Source organism: Uloborus diversus, chromosome 9 (genome assembly GCF_026930045.1).
Source record: "Uloborus diversus isolate 005 chromosome 9, Udiv.v.3.1, whole genome shotgun sequence".
Taxonomy (NCBI): domain Eukaryota; kingdom Metazoa; phylum Arthropoda; class Arachnida; order Araneae; family Uloboridae; genus Uloborus; species Uloborus diversus.
In genome coordinates this window covers 95,415,961-95,435,655 of record NC_072739.1, presented here as the reverse complement: position 1 = coordinate 95,435,655, position 19,695 = coordinate 95,415,961, and the positions used below count along the sequence as shown (strand labels likewise).

The following is a 19,695-nucleotide window of genomic DNA, read 5'->3' as shown; positions in this document are numbered from 1 at the left end:
TTTTACCTGACGTTTTTGTAGTTTCTATTATCCCCTATAAGGCATTAAAATGCAGATTTTTTAGATGTATTTTTCAAAGAATTTTCCGGGGGAGAAACCGTCGGACCCACTAAATTTGAGATATTCTACTCTCAACCCAAAGGAGGTCACTACATCACTCTCCTGATATCCCTCCTCCTCCAAGGTAAAAAAAGACAGCACAGCAGAATTGTTTATTTTATTTTATTTTTTTTGTTAAGCACACACACGGGAGGAAAAGACACGTCGTGAGGAAAAAACAAATAAGTGGTCTGTTTTGCTATTGACATAAAGTTGTTCGAGCTCCAAAAAGGGTTCCCCATACCTGAAATTGCAAATCAATTTTAACTGAGAAAAAACACCTTTTTATTAGATCAACTAACAATTTTTTTTTTTTTTTTTTGGATATTTATGTGAAAATGGAGCCTAGAAAGAGGAGGCTAAACGTTAAAGTGAAAAGTTAGGGGCCCTGAAGAAAGTTGCATAGGGGCCCATAAATCCTGTCGACAGAAATGAAATTAAGCGTATAAAAACATGAAAATAATTATTGTTTACAAAATTTGTAAGGATATTCTACTAAGACAGTAAAAATTGCGCCAACTTCCGTAGGCCCAATGTGCAAATTTGGACTGTCCCGAAGATACCAAAATTTAGTATAGTTATAATTCTATGCGTAAGATCTGAGCATTCATAAGAAAAATACAAAAAAAAAGTTGGGTGATGACCTAGTATGTTGGAAAAATAGAAAGTGGCATGCTGACATTTTTTTTCTTGAGATAGTGCTACTCTTTCTTCAAAAGTTGGTCACCCCTGATACATACAATGTTTCAGATTTTATATTTGGTTGCTACAAAAAAAAATAGACTTTATTTTATTTGTGCATGAATCTATATATTATGTGTATTTATTCATGTATATATGTATCTACAAAAGCTACTGAAATAAATGAACTGCACAATCACTTACTTCGCCAAAGCAATCACCTAAAGCAACATAGTTTCCAAAGTGATTCCATGAAATAATGATAGGAGCAAAATATGCGTTTGTACAATATTTTCCAAGTAATCTTCCATCAATTGAATAGAAATAAACTTTAGTCTAGAAAATTAATAAGAGTAAAAACAGTTACTCAATAAGATTTTTAAAAGTGTAAAAAAAATATGCTTGAAAATCTTAAATTATTGAAAAAGACAAAATGTTTAAAGCACTATAAGAAAATGATAACAAGAGTAAATTACCATTTATACTTGCACATAAGTCCACCCTCCTACTTTCGGAGAAAAAGTGTATAAAATGTAATGCAACCCTCTACTATAAAAAAAGTTTTGCTGTTTCTAATGAAAAAAAATAAACATTATAAAAAGAAGGAAAACAAAGTGTAATTACTATGTTTAGGACTGGAAATACAGGATTTTTATACTCTTGTATTAAAAAATTTTGTTTTTGTGATAGTGATTTTAAAAAAAAAATTAATGATAATTATTAGAAGTTTTGTTAGTTGTTGATTGAATAGTAATAACATTTTGCTTTTAATCTCTAGAAACCTTTAGCATTCATCAACTTCAAAATGAGACTAATTTGCATAAGATCCACTACATTTTACTGTAGTATTCAATAAGATCATGTTTATCTTTACTAATAATAAAGGTGAAAGTCTGCATACTTGGATCTCTGTCGAGATGTCTGTTCTGCCCATAGCACATAGACGGTTCAACCGATTTTCATGAAATTTGGCACAAAATTAGTTTATAGCATAAGGGTGAGCACCTAGAACTGATTTTTTGAAAAATCAATTCTGTTATTTTTCTAGCATGAACGAACAAATTACCATAACGTGGACAAGCAAATTACCATAACGTGGGCGAGCAAACTACCATATGCGACCATGGGCAAACAAATTAACAGCGCAAATTGGCGAAAAATTCATCATCCATCATTTCTAAATATACAGGCGAACCAAATGACTTCTACTACCAGCAAAGCCGTGCTGGTACCGATAGTACAATATAAAGTTACATCAGAATGTACCAATATTTAATTTTTTATTGTCTACTTGAAAGGGTTTAGGTAAAAATTGGGAAATTTTTGGGAAAGGGGGGGGGGGGGTCTAAATGTTACTTTGGAAATATTTTTGAAAAATTTTGCCTTGTGTATAAATAAGTCAACACCTTAACTAAAAACATCATTTTGTTTTACTGAATTGCTTGATTTATATGCAAGTAAGAGTGATGGTTAAATTAAGATTTAAAATTTCATAAATCAGTTGAATAATAAATACTTATCAGCTTTATACTTCATTTTGATCCTTTTGTCAACACCAGGTTTTTTGATCATGCACTTATTTATTCAGTATTAATAATAACAATTTCAATGCAAGCAAACATTAGAGCATTAAAAAAAATATATTCTACATGTCTTTCAAAAGAAAAAAATGCACAAGGAATCAACTAATCAACTAACAGATGGGTTAGTAAAATTAATGCACAATAAAAAAAAAAACTCAAATTTATATCTGACAAATTAAAAGTTTCGCAATCAAGAACTGTAGCCGGTTGTTCACTCTATGCTTCTAAAAGTTATAATGCTACACAAATTTCAGTTTAACTTTTCACATTTTTTATTCATTTTCAACATCATAGGAAACAAATTTTTCTTTATATTTCAAAACCTTCGTAGGAACCAACTAATATTTATTGTCTGTGACACTGATTGTTTAAAATTAATTTATATTTTTATTTCTGGTATAATTTCTTTAGTGGCAATCTTTGGGTTCGCTTTTAATCGCTTGTAGTTAAAATTTATAAGTTAATTCCATTCTAAGATTAACGTACAAAAAAATGATAAATAAGATTCTCCATACAAATATATTTCAAATACCATTGCATACATATTCCAGTGGCCATTGAATACAGTTGGAATTCTTTGAATATAGTCCACGAGAGTTTGTATTATAAGCACAGAAAAATAAGAGGACAGGACATCAATCACAGTCAAATGAGTAATAGAAAAAAAGAACTAGCTTCTTAAATAAGAATGCTAAAATCTAGGAGGAATAATAGCAGAAATAAATGTATAGTGCATGTGAAGTTTAACTTTCAGTATAAGTATTACCTCTAAGGATTCCAAGACACAAATTACTAAATCAGTAGGAGAAAACCGAAATCCAGCGAAGTTCTTTGTTTCAACTGGGAAAAACTAAAGTGAAAGTAAACTACAGTAAGAATTTTAAAATCAATACCAATAATAATATTAATAGACATGAAATAAAATAAAACTGCCAATAACCAAACTGCTAAGTTTTAGATAGGGAAAAAATGATTGTAATTCACACTATGAAGACAGAGAGTCTCAAAGTGGGTGCCGCAGGCATGGGGTGGTGCAAAGTGGTATATATAATAGAGATAGCCAATAGTACACCAAGAAAATTCCGATTCTTCAAAGCAAAATAGTTCGGAAGCAAAAAAGTTTGGGAACTCTTGATGTAACCCCAATGTATAATATTGGAAAACTTTCAAAAATTCACATTTTAAACTTCTCAAGAAACAAGAAAACAATTGTTCTGCAACTTTTGTTACCTAAAAGGTTGGTTTCAGCTGGTATTTTTCGATAAAAATTGAATCGACCATGCATTTAAAAAAATATCAACTCTGTTTCATGTTTTGGCTCATAACGCAGAGTTTTCCATCAAACCATATAAACTTCAGAAAACTAGACGGCATGCAAAACAGAGTTGGGTTTTGGACTGTCCAAAACTGTTTTAGGACAGGATAGGTGGTTTTTACAGTTCAAAACTGTCCCAAAGTGTCTTAAACGCCTAAAAGTATACTAAAGCTAAGGGTCATAATGTAATCAATTCATATTACAGTAATATTCGTAATGCATAAATACAAACATTAAAAAGTTTTAACTAATGAGCATTTGATAATATATTTCTCGGAAATGCTCATTGAAAAATATTTTACTTTAAAAAAATTGTCTATAACTCTATTACATAAAAAATTCTTAAGTAACAGTTGGTAGAGTTATGAAAAGAAATTCACAGCACTACCAAGACATCAAATTTCAGTTCCATTTTTAACTCAAAGGAATGTCAATAAATGTGTAATATTTAGGTGGAAAAAAAAAGTTTAATTTTTGAATGATTTTGCATGTAAGTTTTACATGATGTTTTAACAAAAATTATTTTTTCAATCATAAATTAAAGAACAATAAAATAATTGGTGATTAGATATATACACCTTATATTTTAAAACTAGCACAATTTCTTTTTTTTAAATTCGTATTTTTAATTCAACACATTCTGTAACTACATTGAAGAAAAGCTAAAGCAGCTTTGATAATTTTTAGAAACAAATTATTTGCATTTTCCTGAAGTAGTTTGGTGGTAATTTAGTTTTAAATCATAAAATGGCACCTTAGTCAAGAGAAGAAAATTTTCACAATGCTGTAAAATACTCTCAAATACATATTTTTTCCTTCAGTTCAAAAATTGTCATTTGTTGCATTTTAAGTTAATTATTGCACTATATTTTGAACACTTTCTTTTGCACACATGTATAAATGTCGAAAAATTCGGTTACTATATGAAAAAAACCCAAAAAATTCATGTGTACAAATTGAAATTTTTAAGGAAGAATTCAACTTCTGGTAACTAGATTTGAATCAGCTGTATAAATAAGTGCAGGGGTAAGAGTGGTGATTTCAAAAATTTTAGGACAATTTTGATAAATTTTTTAGGACATTTTTAAGACAACAAAAATTACGTTTTTTAAAAACTTTAATGTCATTTATAAGCTTGATTTTTGTAGTGGATGATAAAATACAAATACAAATACAAAAGTGACGACTAGCAACAGGCTCTGGGCCCAGCTAGACTGGTCCTAGTCAATTTACAATCCCCAGTGAAGATCAATGGCCCTCTTAAAACTATCTACTTCCTTGCTCATTACCACCTCTTCTGGTAAACTGTTTCAAGGTTCCACTACCCTGCTAAAATAATAATTTTTTCTAACATCCATGCTAGCCTGAGATTTAAATAGCTTAAAACAATGACCCCTTGTCCTGTTTTCAGTGCTAAACTTCAGCCCCGTAACATCTTTCATTTTAATAAATTTAAACAACTGAATCATGTCCCCTCAGTCTCTTCTTTGCTCAAGACTGTACATTTTTAGCCTTCTAAGCCTGGAATCATAGTCTAAGTGAGAAAGCCCATTTATTAGCCTTGTAGCCCGCCTCTGAACCCTTTCCAATACGTTAATGTCTTTCTTAAGATAAGGAGACCAAAACTGAACAGCATACTCCAAATGAGGTCTTACCAAACTTCTATATAAGGGCAAAAGAACTTCTTTAGATTTGTTTGAAATAGATCTATTGATAAACCCAAGCATCTTATTGGCCTTGTTACTAGCAATGCTGCACTGTTGGCTAAACTTTAAATCCTGACTTATTAAGACCCCCCAGATCAGTAACTTTGTCTGCCTGACTAATGACTGAACCTTGCAAATAATAACTTGTACACTTATTTCCATGCCCTAAATGTAGCACTTGACATTGTCCCAACATTAACAGCCATACCCCATTTATCAGCCCACTCCGTAATATGATCTAGATCCACTTGCAGCTGTTTTGCTTGTTCTCTAATTCAATCTTAAAAACTACAATAAAATGCATTCAATCTTTTATTCTTCAACACAGTGACCCATTATGAAGTAGAAGTATGTACCACATACCAGTAGAATAAATGTATGTCCAATTGTTCTTTTACTTGCTTTGTTGTGGTTTCATCAAAGCGAATTACAAAGACTGATGAAAAAATATCCTTAATAAGGAGTGATTTAAAGTAAGGTGCAAGTTCAAAATATATTATGTACTTAACTTTTATCAGATAAAGTGATACATTTTGCAATCTTGGAATCATCAAAAATATCCCTGTAAATTACAGAAAAATCATTTAAAGATGCAAATGAATAATTTTTTTACAGCAGCTAAGACTAAGAAAGACTCCCGCTTCCAAAATTTTATCTTAGAGTGAATTTGGAACAAAAGCTTTGTATTGCTTCATCATAATAAATTCGTTTTCAGTAGACGATGAAGAACAAGGAATAAAAAATACACATTGATTTTTCAAGCTACTTGTCAACTTCTTATGTCTCACCACATCAGCATGAGACAATACCTGTGAAAATCTTTGATTATCAATATTGGAAAGTTAATGTACAAACAGAACAAAATGCTTTAAAATCCTTTTCTGCACGGCACCTTGTGCTGATCTTGCATCCATTTTTGTCTGCTTTTTCCAATTACAAAAAAGAGAATTTCGTTTACCGTGGCAATGTAATAAAACAAATTACTATTTACATTTTTAAAGCAAAAAGTTAGTGACTAAATTTGAAAATTATATGTGCAAGAAGACGATACATATTCTCGAAAATACGTATTTTTGGGAATAAGCGCCACGGCGCATAAAAGAATAAAAGGAAAAAAATTGCTGAGTAAGCCTTATCACATCAAAGCCAAGGGGTCAGGGAGAGGAGCATTCTAAGCAAAAATACTAGTAAGGGAGGGGGATGGATGTCCAGTTTTGTAAAGGGAATTTACCACTCCCCTCACAAAAGTGGGGTGATCGGGGTAGTCGAGCAACCTAGTCGATCGTGCCTTGGCTGATCTTTTTAACGGAACTTTTTAATAGATTTGCTTTTAAAATGGCTCCTAAGCAATCGAAAAGTTATACTGCAGCCTTTAAGTTTAAGGTAATAAAGGCAGAAGCAATTGGAAATCGATTTGCTGTCAGAGAGTTTGGCATTGATGAGAGATGTGTTTTCCATTGGAAATAGATAAATTAACCATCAAAAGTGATGGCCAATCGAGGGATGCCGAAGACAAAATGTGCAATGTGGGGATTTTTAAAAATATTTCATTATTGTTAATTAAAAATACTAACGAGAAATAAAAAATATTTTTTATTTACATTTAATCCAGCTTTCTTTACTACTGATTGTGCTTTTAATTTGTTTAATGTTGGGTGCGGCGCTTACACCAGGTGCAGCGCATACAAATTTTTTTTCTTTAAGAATATATCACGATGCGGTGCTTATTCTTGAAAATACAGTACTCTCTTGCACTTTGGCTAGCTTCACAGTATGCATAACAGCTGCATTTTCAAGACCAATCTGGTATGTTTTTACTTTGAATACTAATTATAATTTAAAACCTTGGAATTAAGATAAAACAATGAAAAACTTTGTCTGCAAGGCAAAATAGAGTACTTTTTTAATTGAAAAAAAAAACCTAGTGTTTACTTATGAAAAGCTGCATATTTTATAATAGATTGGCATTATAAAGGCATTCTACTGTCTAGTATATTTTTACTATCTTTCGGTTGACTAAATGAAAAAAGCTCCCTATCTCTTACAAAGAGAATGCTGTAAATATTGTCTAAGTGTATTCCTTACCTTCAATGTTTCCCAAGAATCACAAGAATAGACTCCTATATGATCTTCAAAATTCACTCTATGTGCAACAGCCAGATACTTTTTGCATGAAGAAAATGAAGCAGCATTTTCAATAGTCTTAAGGTTATCAATTTCAGCAACAAGTGAAGAAGCTAGAGAAAATATTGTAAGTTTAATCTGAAAGTTGAAAAAATAATAATTAATATTTTTAAAAAATGAAGCGAAAACTATCAGTTATAAAAAATAATTATTATAGATATATAATAAGAAACAAAAAAGAAAAGAAAGATAACTTCATTTGTAAAACACTCTTTTATACAATGGAGTCGTTTCCAATATTTTAAAAAGAATTTTTTCTGAAAGAACATGCTTAAAAACATATGCTCTGACCATTTTTAAATAATTTGTTTAATATTTTTAAAAAATTACTTAAATCGGTATCTTTCATTGTTTACATTTCTTGCCAATGACATCACAAATAATGAAATGCCATTCTGTGTAGCGATTCACAGAACAAAATATTTAATTTGCATCTTTACTCACATCCATTGGCAACGATATGGTTGATAGCAAGTGTAGAGTGCAATTTTAATTCCCTTCTTGATTATCATAACATGAAAACGTGGTACAAAGATGCACCAAAAAGCATCATTTGTGACGTCATCAAGACCATGCCTTGTTTGAAAAATCGGACAGTTTAAAAAATTAATTAAAAAATAACTGTTGGGGAAATGAAAGAAGTTTTTGGGTTCATGTTTCTTTTTTTTTTTTGCTTATTCTATCAATTTCAGTGACTAAAAGTACTACTTTTGACTGAAGGAAACAACCCCATTACACAAATGAGACAAGTTACTTTTGATTTCGAGCAAAATCTTGCCATTTCAAGTACGGTGCAGCTGCCTCTCTGAAAAAGCATTTACTTTTGAATTAAACCAATACACCTTCAAATGCTCAAGCTGTTATGTGTGTGTTCTTTCTAAAAAGAAATATTTAGTTACTTTATAAGTAGAGTTGGCATAACGTCTAATTTAGCCGAAGCGGCGAATGCCAAAGCTTTGGCCAAATAATGGCCAAAGTTCCGGCCAGAGCTTTGGCTGCTCTGTATGTCGAGTTCTAGCATTAAATGCATAAAACATCATGTAATTCTCCATATAGTCACTTTACTACTAGTTTTTTCAACACTTACAGCTTACTTTGTTTTTTGTTTTTTTAATTAATATGTATCTCCAGTTGAGATTTTATTTTGCTTTGCACTGGTAGTGAACAGCACATGCTTGTAATTTTTCATTCTATGTAATATAAAGCTTTATTTGGAATATTTAAGACATGCTCTACAATTAAGTTAATGTTCATAATAACCAGCTGATATGATTAAATATCAAATCATAGAACTATACAATAATAAAATACCTACTATTTAGATTATGTGTTAATATTAATCTCAATATCTATGTTTTTGTTTTTGATGACTTCGTAAAAGTAATATCATGCATTTTTTCTTACTAGTCTATCTTTCAGTATTTATTTTTAGAGAAAGATTTAACAATGCCACAAGTTAAAATATGTTGATCAAGTAATGCATCTATTTAAAAAAACCTAAATATTTTACCTATAACTGTTAAATAAAATATAGTTTTTAAAACAATTTACTTAAGGATGCCCATTAGTCGCACATCCGTCCTTAAATAATATCACTATTGTTATAAGTTTCAAAGCTGGAAATATTTGGAGAATGTTTTCTGCAGTACATTTGTTCTTCATTTTAAAGTTTTTTAATAAAATTATAAACTAAATATAACACAATGTAACTTTCAATAGAATACATTGCTAATAAACATATTATTGTCAGTGGCGGCTCGTGGGAGGAGCCAGAGGGGGTCCGGGCCCCCTCACTTTCCTTAGAAGACAATAATTTATAACTTTTTATTTATTTTCCCTCTTTTTTGTGCATACATGCTTGAAATTAAAAAAAAAAGGATTGTATGATAAACACTAAGTTTATCCTAAGCACAATGTTATTTAATTATATGTATCTCATCATTTACAAACTAAAGCTATTTAATTGTAAACTTACTATGCATGTTAGCATGTTCGCGTGGTAATATCCTTTTCGCTTTGACAAGCGATTCTTCCCGCATACTTCAACTTCAAATGAAAACGTAAACAATGAGTGAATCTGCTTTTCGCTTCCCGGCGAATTGAAGGTCAGATGACGTCACTCGTTCTCAGACATTCTAGAAGCTTTTTGCACACGTCTTTTCCGCACGTGTCGAACTTGAGATGACGCATTATGCTAATTGGGAAAGCAGTATTTATACGCTCGTGTGATATGACTCTTTTTCTTTTTCACTTCTCGCATCTACGATAGATGCTTTAGTTTGCCAACTTGCAGGTTGCAGTTGGGGGTTTTCGGCTCTTGGCTTTTCAACCATCGAGATAGCCATTCACAGTTTTTAGAATGGATTAATAGGAAGTTAGTTTTCTGATCGGTAGTTAGATGTGATCTAATAGATACTACTAGAACTCGCCGAACTTAGTGTTCGTGATGCATTATTGAAATGTTAGTATTAGAGATCTATGAATAGAGATCATGAAAACCTCTTCAATGGAATATTTGGTAATACTTAATAGAATTAGTAAATAGATATAATAGGTTTACAAAGTTCATGATTATACTTTAATTTTGCGTATGGCTTTGAGTTATTGATTCTTCAAGTTACTTTATTATTTTCTCATTTTATCTTTTACAATTGTTAATTGTTTAATAAATAGTTGATATTTTTAAAGAATGACTTTTCGTCACTTAATATAAGATTCTTCATGCAGCAGAAGATAAATTTCTATTTAATAGTTTGACTACTCCAATCGCGTATTACACTTTGCTAATTTAATAGCTTTGAATTATCATTATTCTTTGCAAAACTTGGGCTATTCTCTTTATTGCTTTATGCTGGAGAATTATAGCCCATCAATGGTTATGGTAGCCCAGATTATAGAGTTGGTCGAATACGAGATGAAATATAATGCTGTTGTCTGAAGTCAGATTATCGGAAATTTAATTCCTTTTTCAAGTGTCAAGATTTAAAAGAAGATTAGGAAGAATTTTTTGCAAGATAATTGAACTTTTTGTACAGGTTTATTCAAGATTTGATGAATTTTTCCAAATTTGAACTTTTTTTCAAGAGATTACCTTTCTTCAAGATTTTTATGATAGTTAGTGACGGGGGGGACCGTTCACTAATTTACAAAATGAATCGATGGATCCAAGAGTCGACATCTTTGACTATTTTAGTTAAAATTTAAGAAAAATTTGAAATTTTTTTTTGAAAATGGCAGGTCCTACTTACACCATAGAAAAATTGAATAGCAACAACTACACCGAATGGGCGGTAAATGTCAAATTCCTACTTATGGAAAAAGATTGCTGGGACATTGTCAATGGTTCCGAAGAACTTCCCGTAATTTCAAAAGACTCTGACGTCACTAAGCGAGATATCAAAGATTTTCTCTACCGCAAGAGACTTGCCCTATCGCTAATTTTTCTTAACATCGAACAAGAATTTAAAAAGATAATTGAAAATATAGAAGAACCTACCTTATCTTGGCGAAAGCTCAAAGATCACTTCTTCCCGGAAAACCGCTGCATTCAGATGCAACTGTACGCAGAGTTAAATAATTGCAAAATAGAATCGGGAGAAAAATTAAACCTATACGCAGCCCGCTTAAGACGCATTTACGAGAAGATAAAAATTGTACACAAAGATTTCCCTGAAGATTTTCTAATTTTTCAATTGTTATAAAATTTACCTATAGAATTTGACCATATAATACAATCGATATTAATCAGACCAGATGCTACTTTTAAATTTGAAGAAATTATAGTTGATCTAATAGTAGAAGAAGGACGTCTAGCACTTCGTGAAAATTTAAATACTAAATCAGAAGTTGCTCATGTTGAAACCAGGAAAAAGTTGTGTTACTATTGTAAGCAGCCTGGACACTTCAAAAGAGATTGTCCACGACTATATCGGAATTCTTCAGCCCAGAACAGGAAAAGTCAAGGATCCCACGACAGAACCAATAGAAGAGGACGGAGCCCATATAGGAGGAAACAACATTTTTCAAGGGAGAGGAATCGTTCACCTTCAAGCACCCGATGTGAGTACAAGAACTTTTTTATTTGTGAAGCTAATTTAAACCATGTAGAGGAAAAGCCCTCTGTATGGCTTTTTGATACTGCTGCCAGTGATCATTTTTCTGGAAACAGAGACTGGTTTAGAACTTTTACACCTTTAAAAAATAGTAAAATGGCTGTTGCCATCAAAAATCAGACCTTCCCGATTGAAGGGAAAGGAGATATTAAAGTAAGATTTGGAAAAAGGTCTGTAGTTCTAAAAGATGTTCTGTATTCCCCGCAATTAAGGCGGAATTTGTTATCTGGTACAAAATTCGACAAAGGAGGAGCTAAATTTAAAGGGGGGAATGGTTTTGTGGAAGTTTCTGACAAAGAAGGTCTAATTTTAAAAGCAAAACTTAAGAATGGTGTATATATTGTAAATTCTAAAATGTCAAATCAAATTCCTTTAAATTCTAGTCATTTTAATTCTGAATCTAGTCATGTTGAAGATTTAGAAACTTGGCATAAGCGCTTGGCGCATGTCAATATTGATAGTATTAAGAAAACTAGTAAATTGCAGGGAGCAAGGGGTTTACCAAAGTTTAAAAATTCTAAAATTCAGTGTGACGACTGTAAAATTGGTAAATTTAAAAGAGTCAGTTTCAAGCCGTTGACTGAAAAACGTAGTAAATACCCATTAGAGCTTTTACATGCTGATGTATGGGGCCCTTGCAATGTACCTGGTAAAAATGGTGAAAAATTTTACTTATCTATCATTGATGACTTTTCTCGACGCGCATCTTTGTATCCCATTAAATCAAAGGGTCAGGTCGCAGAAATTTTCAAAAAGCATACTACTAGAGCTGAAAGATTTTTAGATAAGAAAGTAAAAGCTATTAGGACAGATAATGGTAAGGAATTTGTTAATCATAATTTGGATAATTTTTGTGAAAAGCTTGGTATTAAACATGAACTTACTAATTATTACACGCCAGAACAAAATGGTTCCGCGGAGAATTATAACAGAATTGTCGCTGATTGTACCCGTGTCTTGTTAATAGAGAGTGGTTTGCCAAAAGAATTCTGGCCAGATGCAATGTTGTATTTTGCATACACTTGGAACAGGGTATGTCACTCCAATCAGGACAAAACTCCATTTGAACTATATGGCGGTAATAAACCATCTGTAAAACATCTTAAGCCTTTCGGCACAATTTCATTCGTGGGTACTCCACGACAACGTAGAAACAAATTGGATGCTAAAGCCCAAAAAGGCATTATGATTGGGTATGCGTTTAGTACCAAAGGTTATCGTATCTGGATACCTGATACTAACGCGGTAATTGAATCCATTAATGTTTCTTTTAAAGAAGGTCATTTTTACAAAGACCATTTTCATTCTAAGTTGGATAATAATACTTTATCATGGCCTCTAACCTCTCGTCCAATCGATAGTGATACGGATGTAGAAACTGAGGAGGAGCAGAGTCAATCTGACGTTGACGTGCCAGAAATCTCTAACAGAGAATCTAACATTCATAGTGATTCAGATTCAAATAGTGATTCAGATACTGAGGGGGATACGTCAGACGATGACAAGTCCAGGATCATGAGGAATCCAACATGGGTCAGAAAAATTGTTCCAAGACCCGATGTGTCAAGAAATGACATATATTATTTTGAAAAGGGTCAATCTAAAAGGTTAAGATCTGTTCATGATGTAAGAAAATATTGTGATAAATTAAATCTTGTTTTTGAACCATCCTTATTTAATTTTCAAGGGAAAGATACCTTTCAGGGGGAAATTGCAGACCATAATTCTAGTTCAAGTATAACAGAATCTTGACTAGAAAATGATATTAAAATTCCACGCACTTATAAACAGACTCTTAAGTCAACAGAGCGGGAAAAATGGCATGATGCAATGAAGTCTGAGATCCAATGTATGCATGATAGAAATGTTTGGACTTTGGCCAAATTACCAGCAAATACCACTCCAGTTGGTAGTCGCTGGGTTTATTCACTTAAGAAAAACGAACAGGGGGATATTATAAGATTCAAAACACGGCTTTGTGCTCAGGGTTTTGCTCAAATTAAAGGATTAAATTTTGAAGATACCTTTTCCCCAGTAGTTCAATTTGGTATAATTCGGTTTTTCTTTACATTATTAGTAGTATGTTTAAAATGGTCAAATGTTCAATGTAATGTAAAAAATGCCTATCTGTATGCCCCAATTGACGAACAAATATATATGTGTCAACCCCCAGGTTTTGTTGAAAAAGGAAAGGAAAATTTATATTGCAAATTAAATAAGGCAATTTATGGATTACATCAAAGTGGACGTCTGTGGTACAATGAAATTTTCAATGTTTTGTCAAAATTAGGATTTAACAAATTTTCATGTTGCAATTGTGTATTTTATAATTCTAGTGTAATTTTGCTATTATATGTTGATGACATCGTTATTTTTGGTAAAAAGGACTGTGATATTAAAAATTGTTTAAAATTATTAAGTAAACATTTTGACTTAAAAGTATTGGGTAAGACGAGAAAACTACTAGGTGTAGAATTTGAAGAAGGCGAAAATGGCTTTCACCTACATCAAACTAATTATATTGAAGAAGTATGTAAAAGATTTAGTAAATATAATTTTTCTATCTCGTCATTACCAATTAGTAAAGGTTGTGTCTACTCAACTAAAGATTGTCCGAAAAATGACGATGAAATCAAAGAAATGAGTAAATTACCATATAGAAATCTATTAGGATGCTTAAGTTTTATTGCAAATCGAACTAGACCGGATATATCTTATGCAATTAACATTTTCAGTCAATTTCAAAGTAATCCCGGTATTACCCATTGGAACGGATTATTAAGATTACTTGGTTATGTTTCTAATACAAAGAATTTAAAATTGAAATTAAATTGTAACAAAATCCAAATCATTGCTTATACTGATGCAGATTTCGCTTCAAATAGAGATGACCGAACATCTGTCGGAGGTCAACTTATCTTGCTTGATAATTCGCCCATAGAATGGCGCACTTTTAAAGAAAAATGTGTAAGTCTTTCAACTATGGAGGCAGAATTTGTCGCAATGACTGAAACTGTCAAAGAATTGATATGGTTTGATAGGATTTTGAATGAATGTATTGAAACTAAAACTGTAAAATCTAAAGTAAAATCCTCGCTATTTGTTGATAATCAAGCTGCTATTCAATTTGTAAAATCATCAGTTGAAAATCACAGAAGTAAACACATCGATGTTAAATTGTTTTTCATTAGAGATTTAATATATAAAGATGTTTTTAACATTAAATATGTCAGAAGTAAAGATAATTTATCGGACATATTTACAAAACCAATGACTCGCATTGAATTGTCTAAATTTATTGAAATTTTTTTTTACAAATCATAAATGTATAACTTAACGCATTGTTTTCACGTATTTAAGAAGTCAAAACATAAATTTTTTTTCTTTCAATGTGTTTATACAACTCAAAATTTATAAGTGCTTATACATCTTGTGCTGATTTGAGCAGTTACTTGTTGTATGTTGTAACTATTTTCAGATTGAGTGTGTATCTATGGAAGGACTGTATTTTCTTAGGACATTTCACAGGACTGTCTACCCAATTTTTCAATCAATGATGAATGATGAAGAAAATTTTTTCTACAATTCTTGTGAAAATTTGAAGTTCGATGGGTTACTGTATTTATTCCCAATGAAAAATACTTTTCGTGTTTCTAATTTCTACTAACATTGTTGTAAAAGAATTTATATGTAAAACTTGAAGCCATATGAATTTATTTTTAATTTATTGAATTTATATTTAATTTGTAAGATAATGAGATGGGGGGGACATTGATAAACACCAAGTTTATCCTAAGCACAATGTTATTATTTAATTATATGTATCTCATCATTTACAAACTAAAGCTATTTAATTGTAAACTTACTATGCATGATAGCATGTTCGCGTTGTAATATCCTTTTTGCTTTGACAAGCGATTCTTCCCGCGTACTTCAACTTCAAATGAAAACGTAAACAATGAGTGAATCTGCTTTTCGCTTCCCGGCGAATTGAAGGTCAGATGACGTCACTCGTTCTCAGACATTCTAGAAGCTTTTTGCACACGTCTTTTCCGCACGTGTCGAACTTGAGATGACGCATTATGCTAATTGGGAAAGCAGTATTTATACGCTCGTGTGATATGACTCTTTTTCTTTTTCACTTCTCGCATCTACGATAGATGCTTTAGTTTGCCAACTTGCAGGTTGCAGTTGGGGGTTTTCGGCTCTTGGCTTTTCAACCATCGAGATAGCCATTCACAGTTTTTAGAATGGATTAATAGGAAGTTAGTTTTCTGATCGGTAGTTAGATGTGATCTAATAGATACTACTAGAACTCGCCGAACTTAGTGTTCGTGATGCATTATTGAAATGTTAGTATTAGAGATCTATGAATAGAGATCATGAAAACCTCTTCAATGGAATATTTGGTAATACTTAATAGAATTAGTAAATAGATATAATAGGTCTACAAAGTTCATGATTATACTTTAATTTTGCGTATGGCTTTGAGTTATTGATTCTTCAAGTTACTTTATTATTTTCTCATTTTATCTTTTACAATTGTTAATTGTTTAATAAATAGTTGATATTTTTAAAGAATGACTTTTCGTCACTTAATATAAGATTCTTCATGCAGCAGAAGATAAATTTCTATTTAATAGTTTGACTACTCCAATCGCGTATTACACTTTGCTAATTTAATAGCTTTGAATTATCATTATTCTTTGCAAAACTTGGGCTATTCTCTTTATTGCTTTATGCTGGAGAATTATAGCCCATCATTGTACCGTATTATCCTGCGCATAATCCGCAGATTATCTGATAAAAAGTAAAATTAATGAGGTGCCGATTATACGTTGTCGCAGGTTATCTGCGCGTGTATTTTTTCCCCTCAACACCAACGCATTGAACTTCAATATTTACAGCAGGATTCGCAGAGACCGTTACTTTACCTGTATACTGTTTATTTTACATAGCTTGAATGTTCTTAAGCGATTCAGGCTATGTAAAATAAACAAAAGTAAAATAAACAATAGTAAAGGAAGAAGCCTTCATTTGCGCAAGATTAGACCGTTTGCTCCTTTTTTGACTCTTTGAAGCTTACTATAACCGCCACTGTTAATTGTTGAATGAATTCTGGCTCCAAGGGTTCAATAGACACAAATTTTAAAATTAAATATACATTTCTGTTATGATTTATCATAAGGTACAATTTTCAATTGAAAAGACAATCTCTTATATATTAATAATTGTAAAAGAAAATTCGGAACAAATTGTTTCAGGCCAAAGTGACCAAATCACTGCTCAGGATTCAGCATGACCAAAGCTTCATTCCATCTCTGTTTATATAAGCATATAAGTCTACTTTCAGAGAAACAACAGGAATGTTTTAGCAAGATATCCATCTATTTCTATCATATTTAATTTGGAAATTAGCTTTTTGAAAGAAGAATAAAATCTATTTCAGAATAATAACAATAGTAAACCACTATAAAGCCATTTCCATGGCAATCATCATCCATTATACATTGCAGAATGAGCTTTTCTCATGAATGACAGAGTTTTCAAATTCATTTTAAAATCTTTATCTCAAAGAACACCATTTAAGAAAAGCATATTCTGTTAGGAAAAAATCTATTCTTTCCAATGGTACTGAGGAAAAGGAGGTAAAATCTGACAAACTTGGACTACAGCACATTGAAAACAGACTATTATGTGAAGGAATTTAATAGACACTTTAGATGACAGTATTTTTTACAAAATTAATATTTATAATCTGCAATTAAAACTCGTTAAGGAATAAACATTTTTACATTAGAATTATGGAGTATGAGCTTTTGAAATGTTTGTGTTCAAAGTTTATGACTATTAAAATCTGGGAAGAAAATTCCCCACCTCACTTTGTTAAGAGTTTACATGCGTGCTACACAAAAACTAATGAACTCAAACTCTAACATATTAACAACTAAAAGCACTTTAAGCTATTAAAACGTATTCATTCATTATTCAGAATGATAAATTTTTCTGCAACCTTAGTCCAAACACAGCTATTCGTTTCAAAAAGCTGATGTACCATTTTGTAGCGCCCCCCCCCCCCCAAGCTTCTATGAGGAATCCTTGATCCTTAGGATTTGGAACTTGGAAAAGCTGAAAACCTGCATAAATTACTTTAAAAATTTTGTCTAAACTTCTATAAAATTTCATCCAAATCGGAGATGGTAGAGTAGGGACAATTTGAAAAATGTGGTTAGTTCACATGGAATTACTCATATAACAATAAACGCATATAATAAAGATAGTTCTATTTTTATTATATGTGTGTGTGTTATTTGTTCTAAAAAACAACACACTAACACACAAAAAAATATGAAAAAACCTTACACTAAATTCACTAATCAGAAGAATGTGAAAGCTATCTGGAGCCCAGTACACCTTGTCAGCAGACAAGCTCTCTTCATTCAGTTTACATATCCAGTATGGATTCTTTAGATTAAATATCTGGTAGGAAACAAAATTACAATACAAAATTATGAATTATCTCTACTTAAAAAGAAGAGGAAAAAAAAAGAACTAATCAAATGATGGTGTAATAAACAGATTATAGTACCTGTATTGATTCTTTCAGAGCTCCACAACAAATTAATTCAGAGTTTGCAGACCACTAAATATAATGAAAGCAAAATTTTAAAAGTTCAAAATTTTGATTATTTTCAACAAATTATGCATACTGCCCGCCCCCCTGATGTTCTTCAAGTATTAAAACTTTCATTAGCAGAGGTGGCGATTGGGACTGAAAAAGGAGGGGGGGAGGCAAAAAAAAAATGACTATTAAAAGCCATAGGTCTTTCAGTGGCAGCAAAAAAAGAAAAAAAAAAGGACAAAATTTTGCTAGGGCTGATTTTGACTTAACTCATGTTTTTCTTAAGAGTTTGATGAGTTATGCATACAATAACTTTCCTCGAAGAAACACTTGGACATGAATTAGAATTACATTATTTACCCCAAAGTATTTTGAGATGTCATAAACATTTGGTAATATAATTTCATTAAACAAGTATGGATTGTTTAAGTAAAACAATTGACTTACAAATATCTAAACCAGGGGTTCTCAAACAGAGTGCCGTGGCACCCAGGGGTGCCGGGAAGGGTCCATGGTATAAATATATATGTTGGGTGGGTTTGCCAAATAAGATTAAATTGACCAACAAGGCCATCCCCCCTTTTTGATGTAGCATAGTGAAAATTCGCTAGATCGTGACTTCATTGTCATCAGAAACCCTAACTGATGATAAAGTGTTATCAACAAGCGGTATTTAGTAACCATACAAAAGTGTAGCAAAAGTTATTGCAGAAGATTGAAATAAAAACCTGATCTTATTTTGCCGCTAGTTTTGCTTCTACATGATTCACAGTGGATTGCTAATGTAAGAAAGCTCTTAATGGTTCTTGTAGCTTTTGAAGACCTCACAAAGATAAAAGTCACTGTATCTCGTTATCCCCCCTCCCCCTGTGATTTGATAACCTGGAAAAGTAGAGTGTTGATTGTTAAGGTTCTGGTTATCAGTTGTCCTAAATACGACTATTGATATTTCTCCTTTCCATGGAAGTAAGCATGGAAATTCGTAGCAATGTTCTTGATGTTATCAAATGTGGTTTTTAAAATGGATTAAAATTTAAGACTTTTTCAGCTCGTTCTAGTTTTAAAGTACATTTTGGCATTTTTGCTTTAATTCTGGGTGAAGTAATCTTTGCCTCGAGTTCTTCTTATTAAGGCCTACTTTCCTAATAAGGCCAAATAGCTTGACTTTGCTAAAACTGCAGAAAAATAAAACTGAACCTTAAATTTTCATTTTTTTTTTTTTTCTGTGAGTCATCTGATGAATATGCACAAGTTGGAGCAATTGAATCATAAAGGAGCGAGATAGATTTTGAACCATAGAGTAATCTCATTTGGCACACTTATGCACTTTTTAAAAAAGACAGAGATGGACTGGGATGCCGTGAGAAAATTCTTATATTTCAAAGGGTGCCCT

At 31.7% G+C, this 19,695-nt stretch overlaps 1 protein-coding gene across 2 annotated transcripts in view; it reads right to left on the bottom strand.

Annotated features, from left to right (window-relative positions):
* The window catches only part of LOC129229548 (WD repeat-containing protein WRAP73-like), a 56,329-nt gene that overhangs the window by 21,926 nt on the left and 14,708 nt on the right, over window positions 1–19,695 (bottom strand). Inside the window, exons 3-7 of one of the 2 annotated variants that reach the window (XM_054863870.1) lie at window positions 18,270–18,323; window positions 18,044–18,160; window positions 7,470–7,646; window positions 3,130–3,213; window positions 985–1,116 (exon numbers count right to left, since the gene is read on the bottom strand). In XM_054863870.1, the coding sequence (XP_054719845.1) occupies window positions 985–1,116; window positions 3,130–3,213; window positions 7,470–7,646; window positions 18,044–18,160; window positions 18,270–18,323 (564 nt within the window). The remainder of the gene's footprint in view (window positions 1–984; window positions 1,117–3,129; window positions 3,214–7,469; window positions 7,647–18,043; window positions 18,161–18,269; window positions 18,324–19,695) is intronic. The other variant, XM_054863871.1, reaches the window with a different exon arrangement.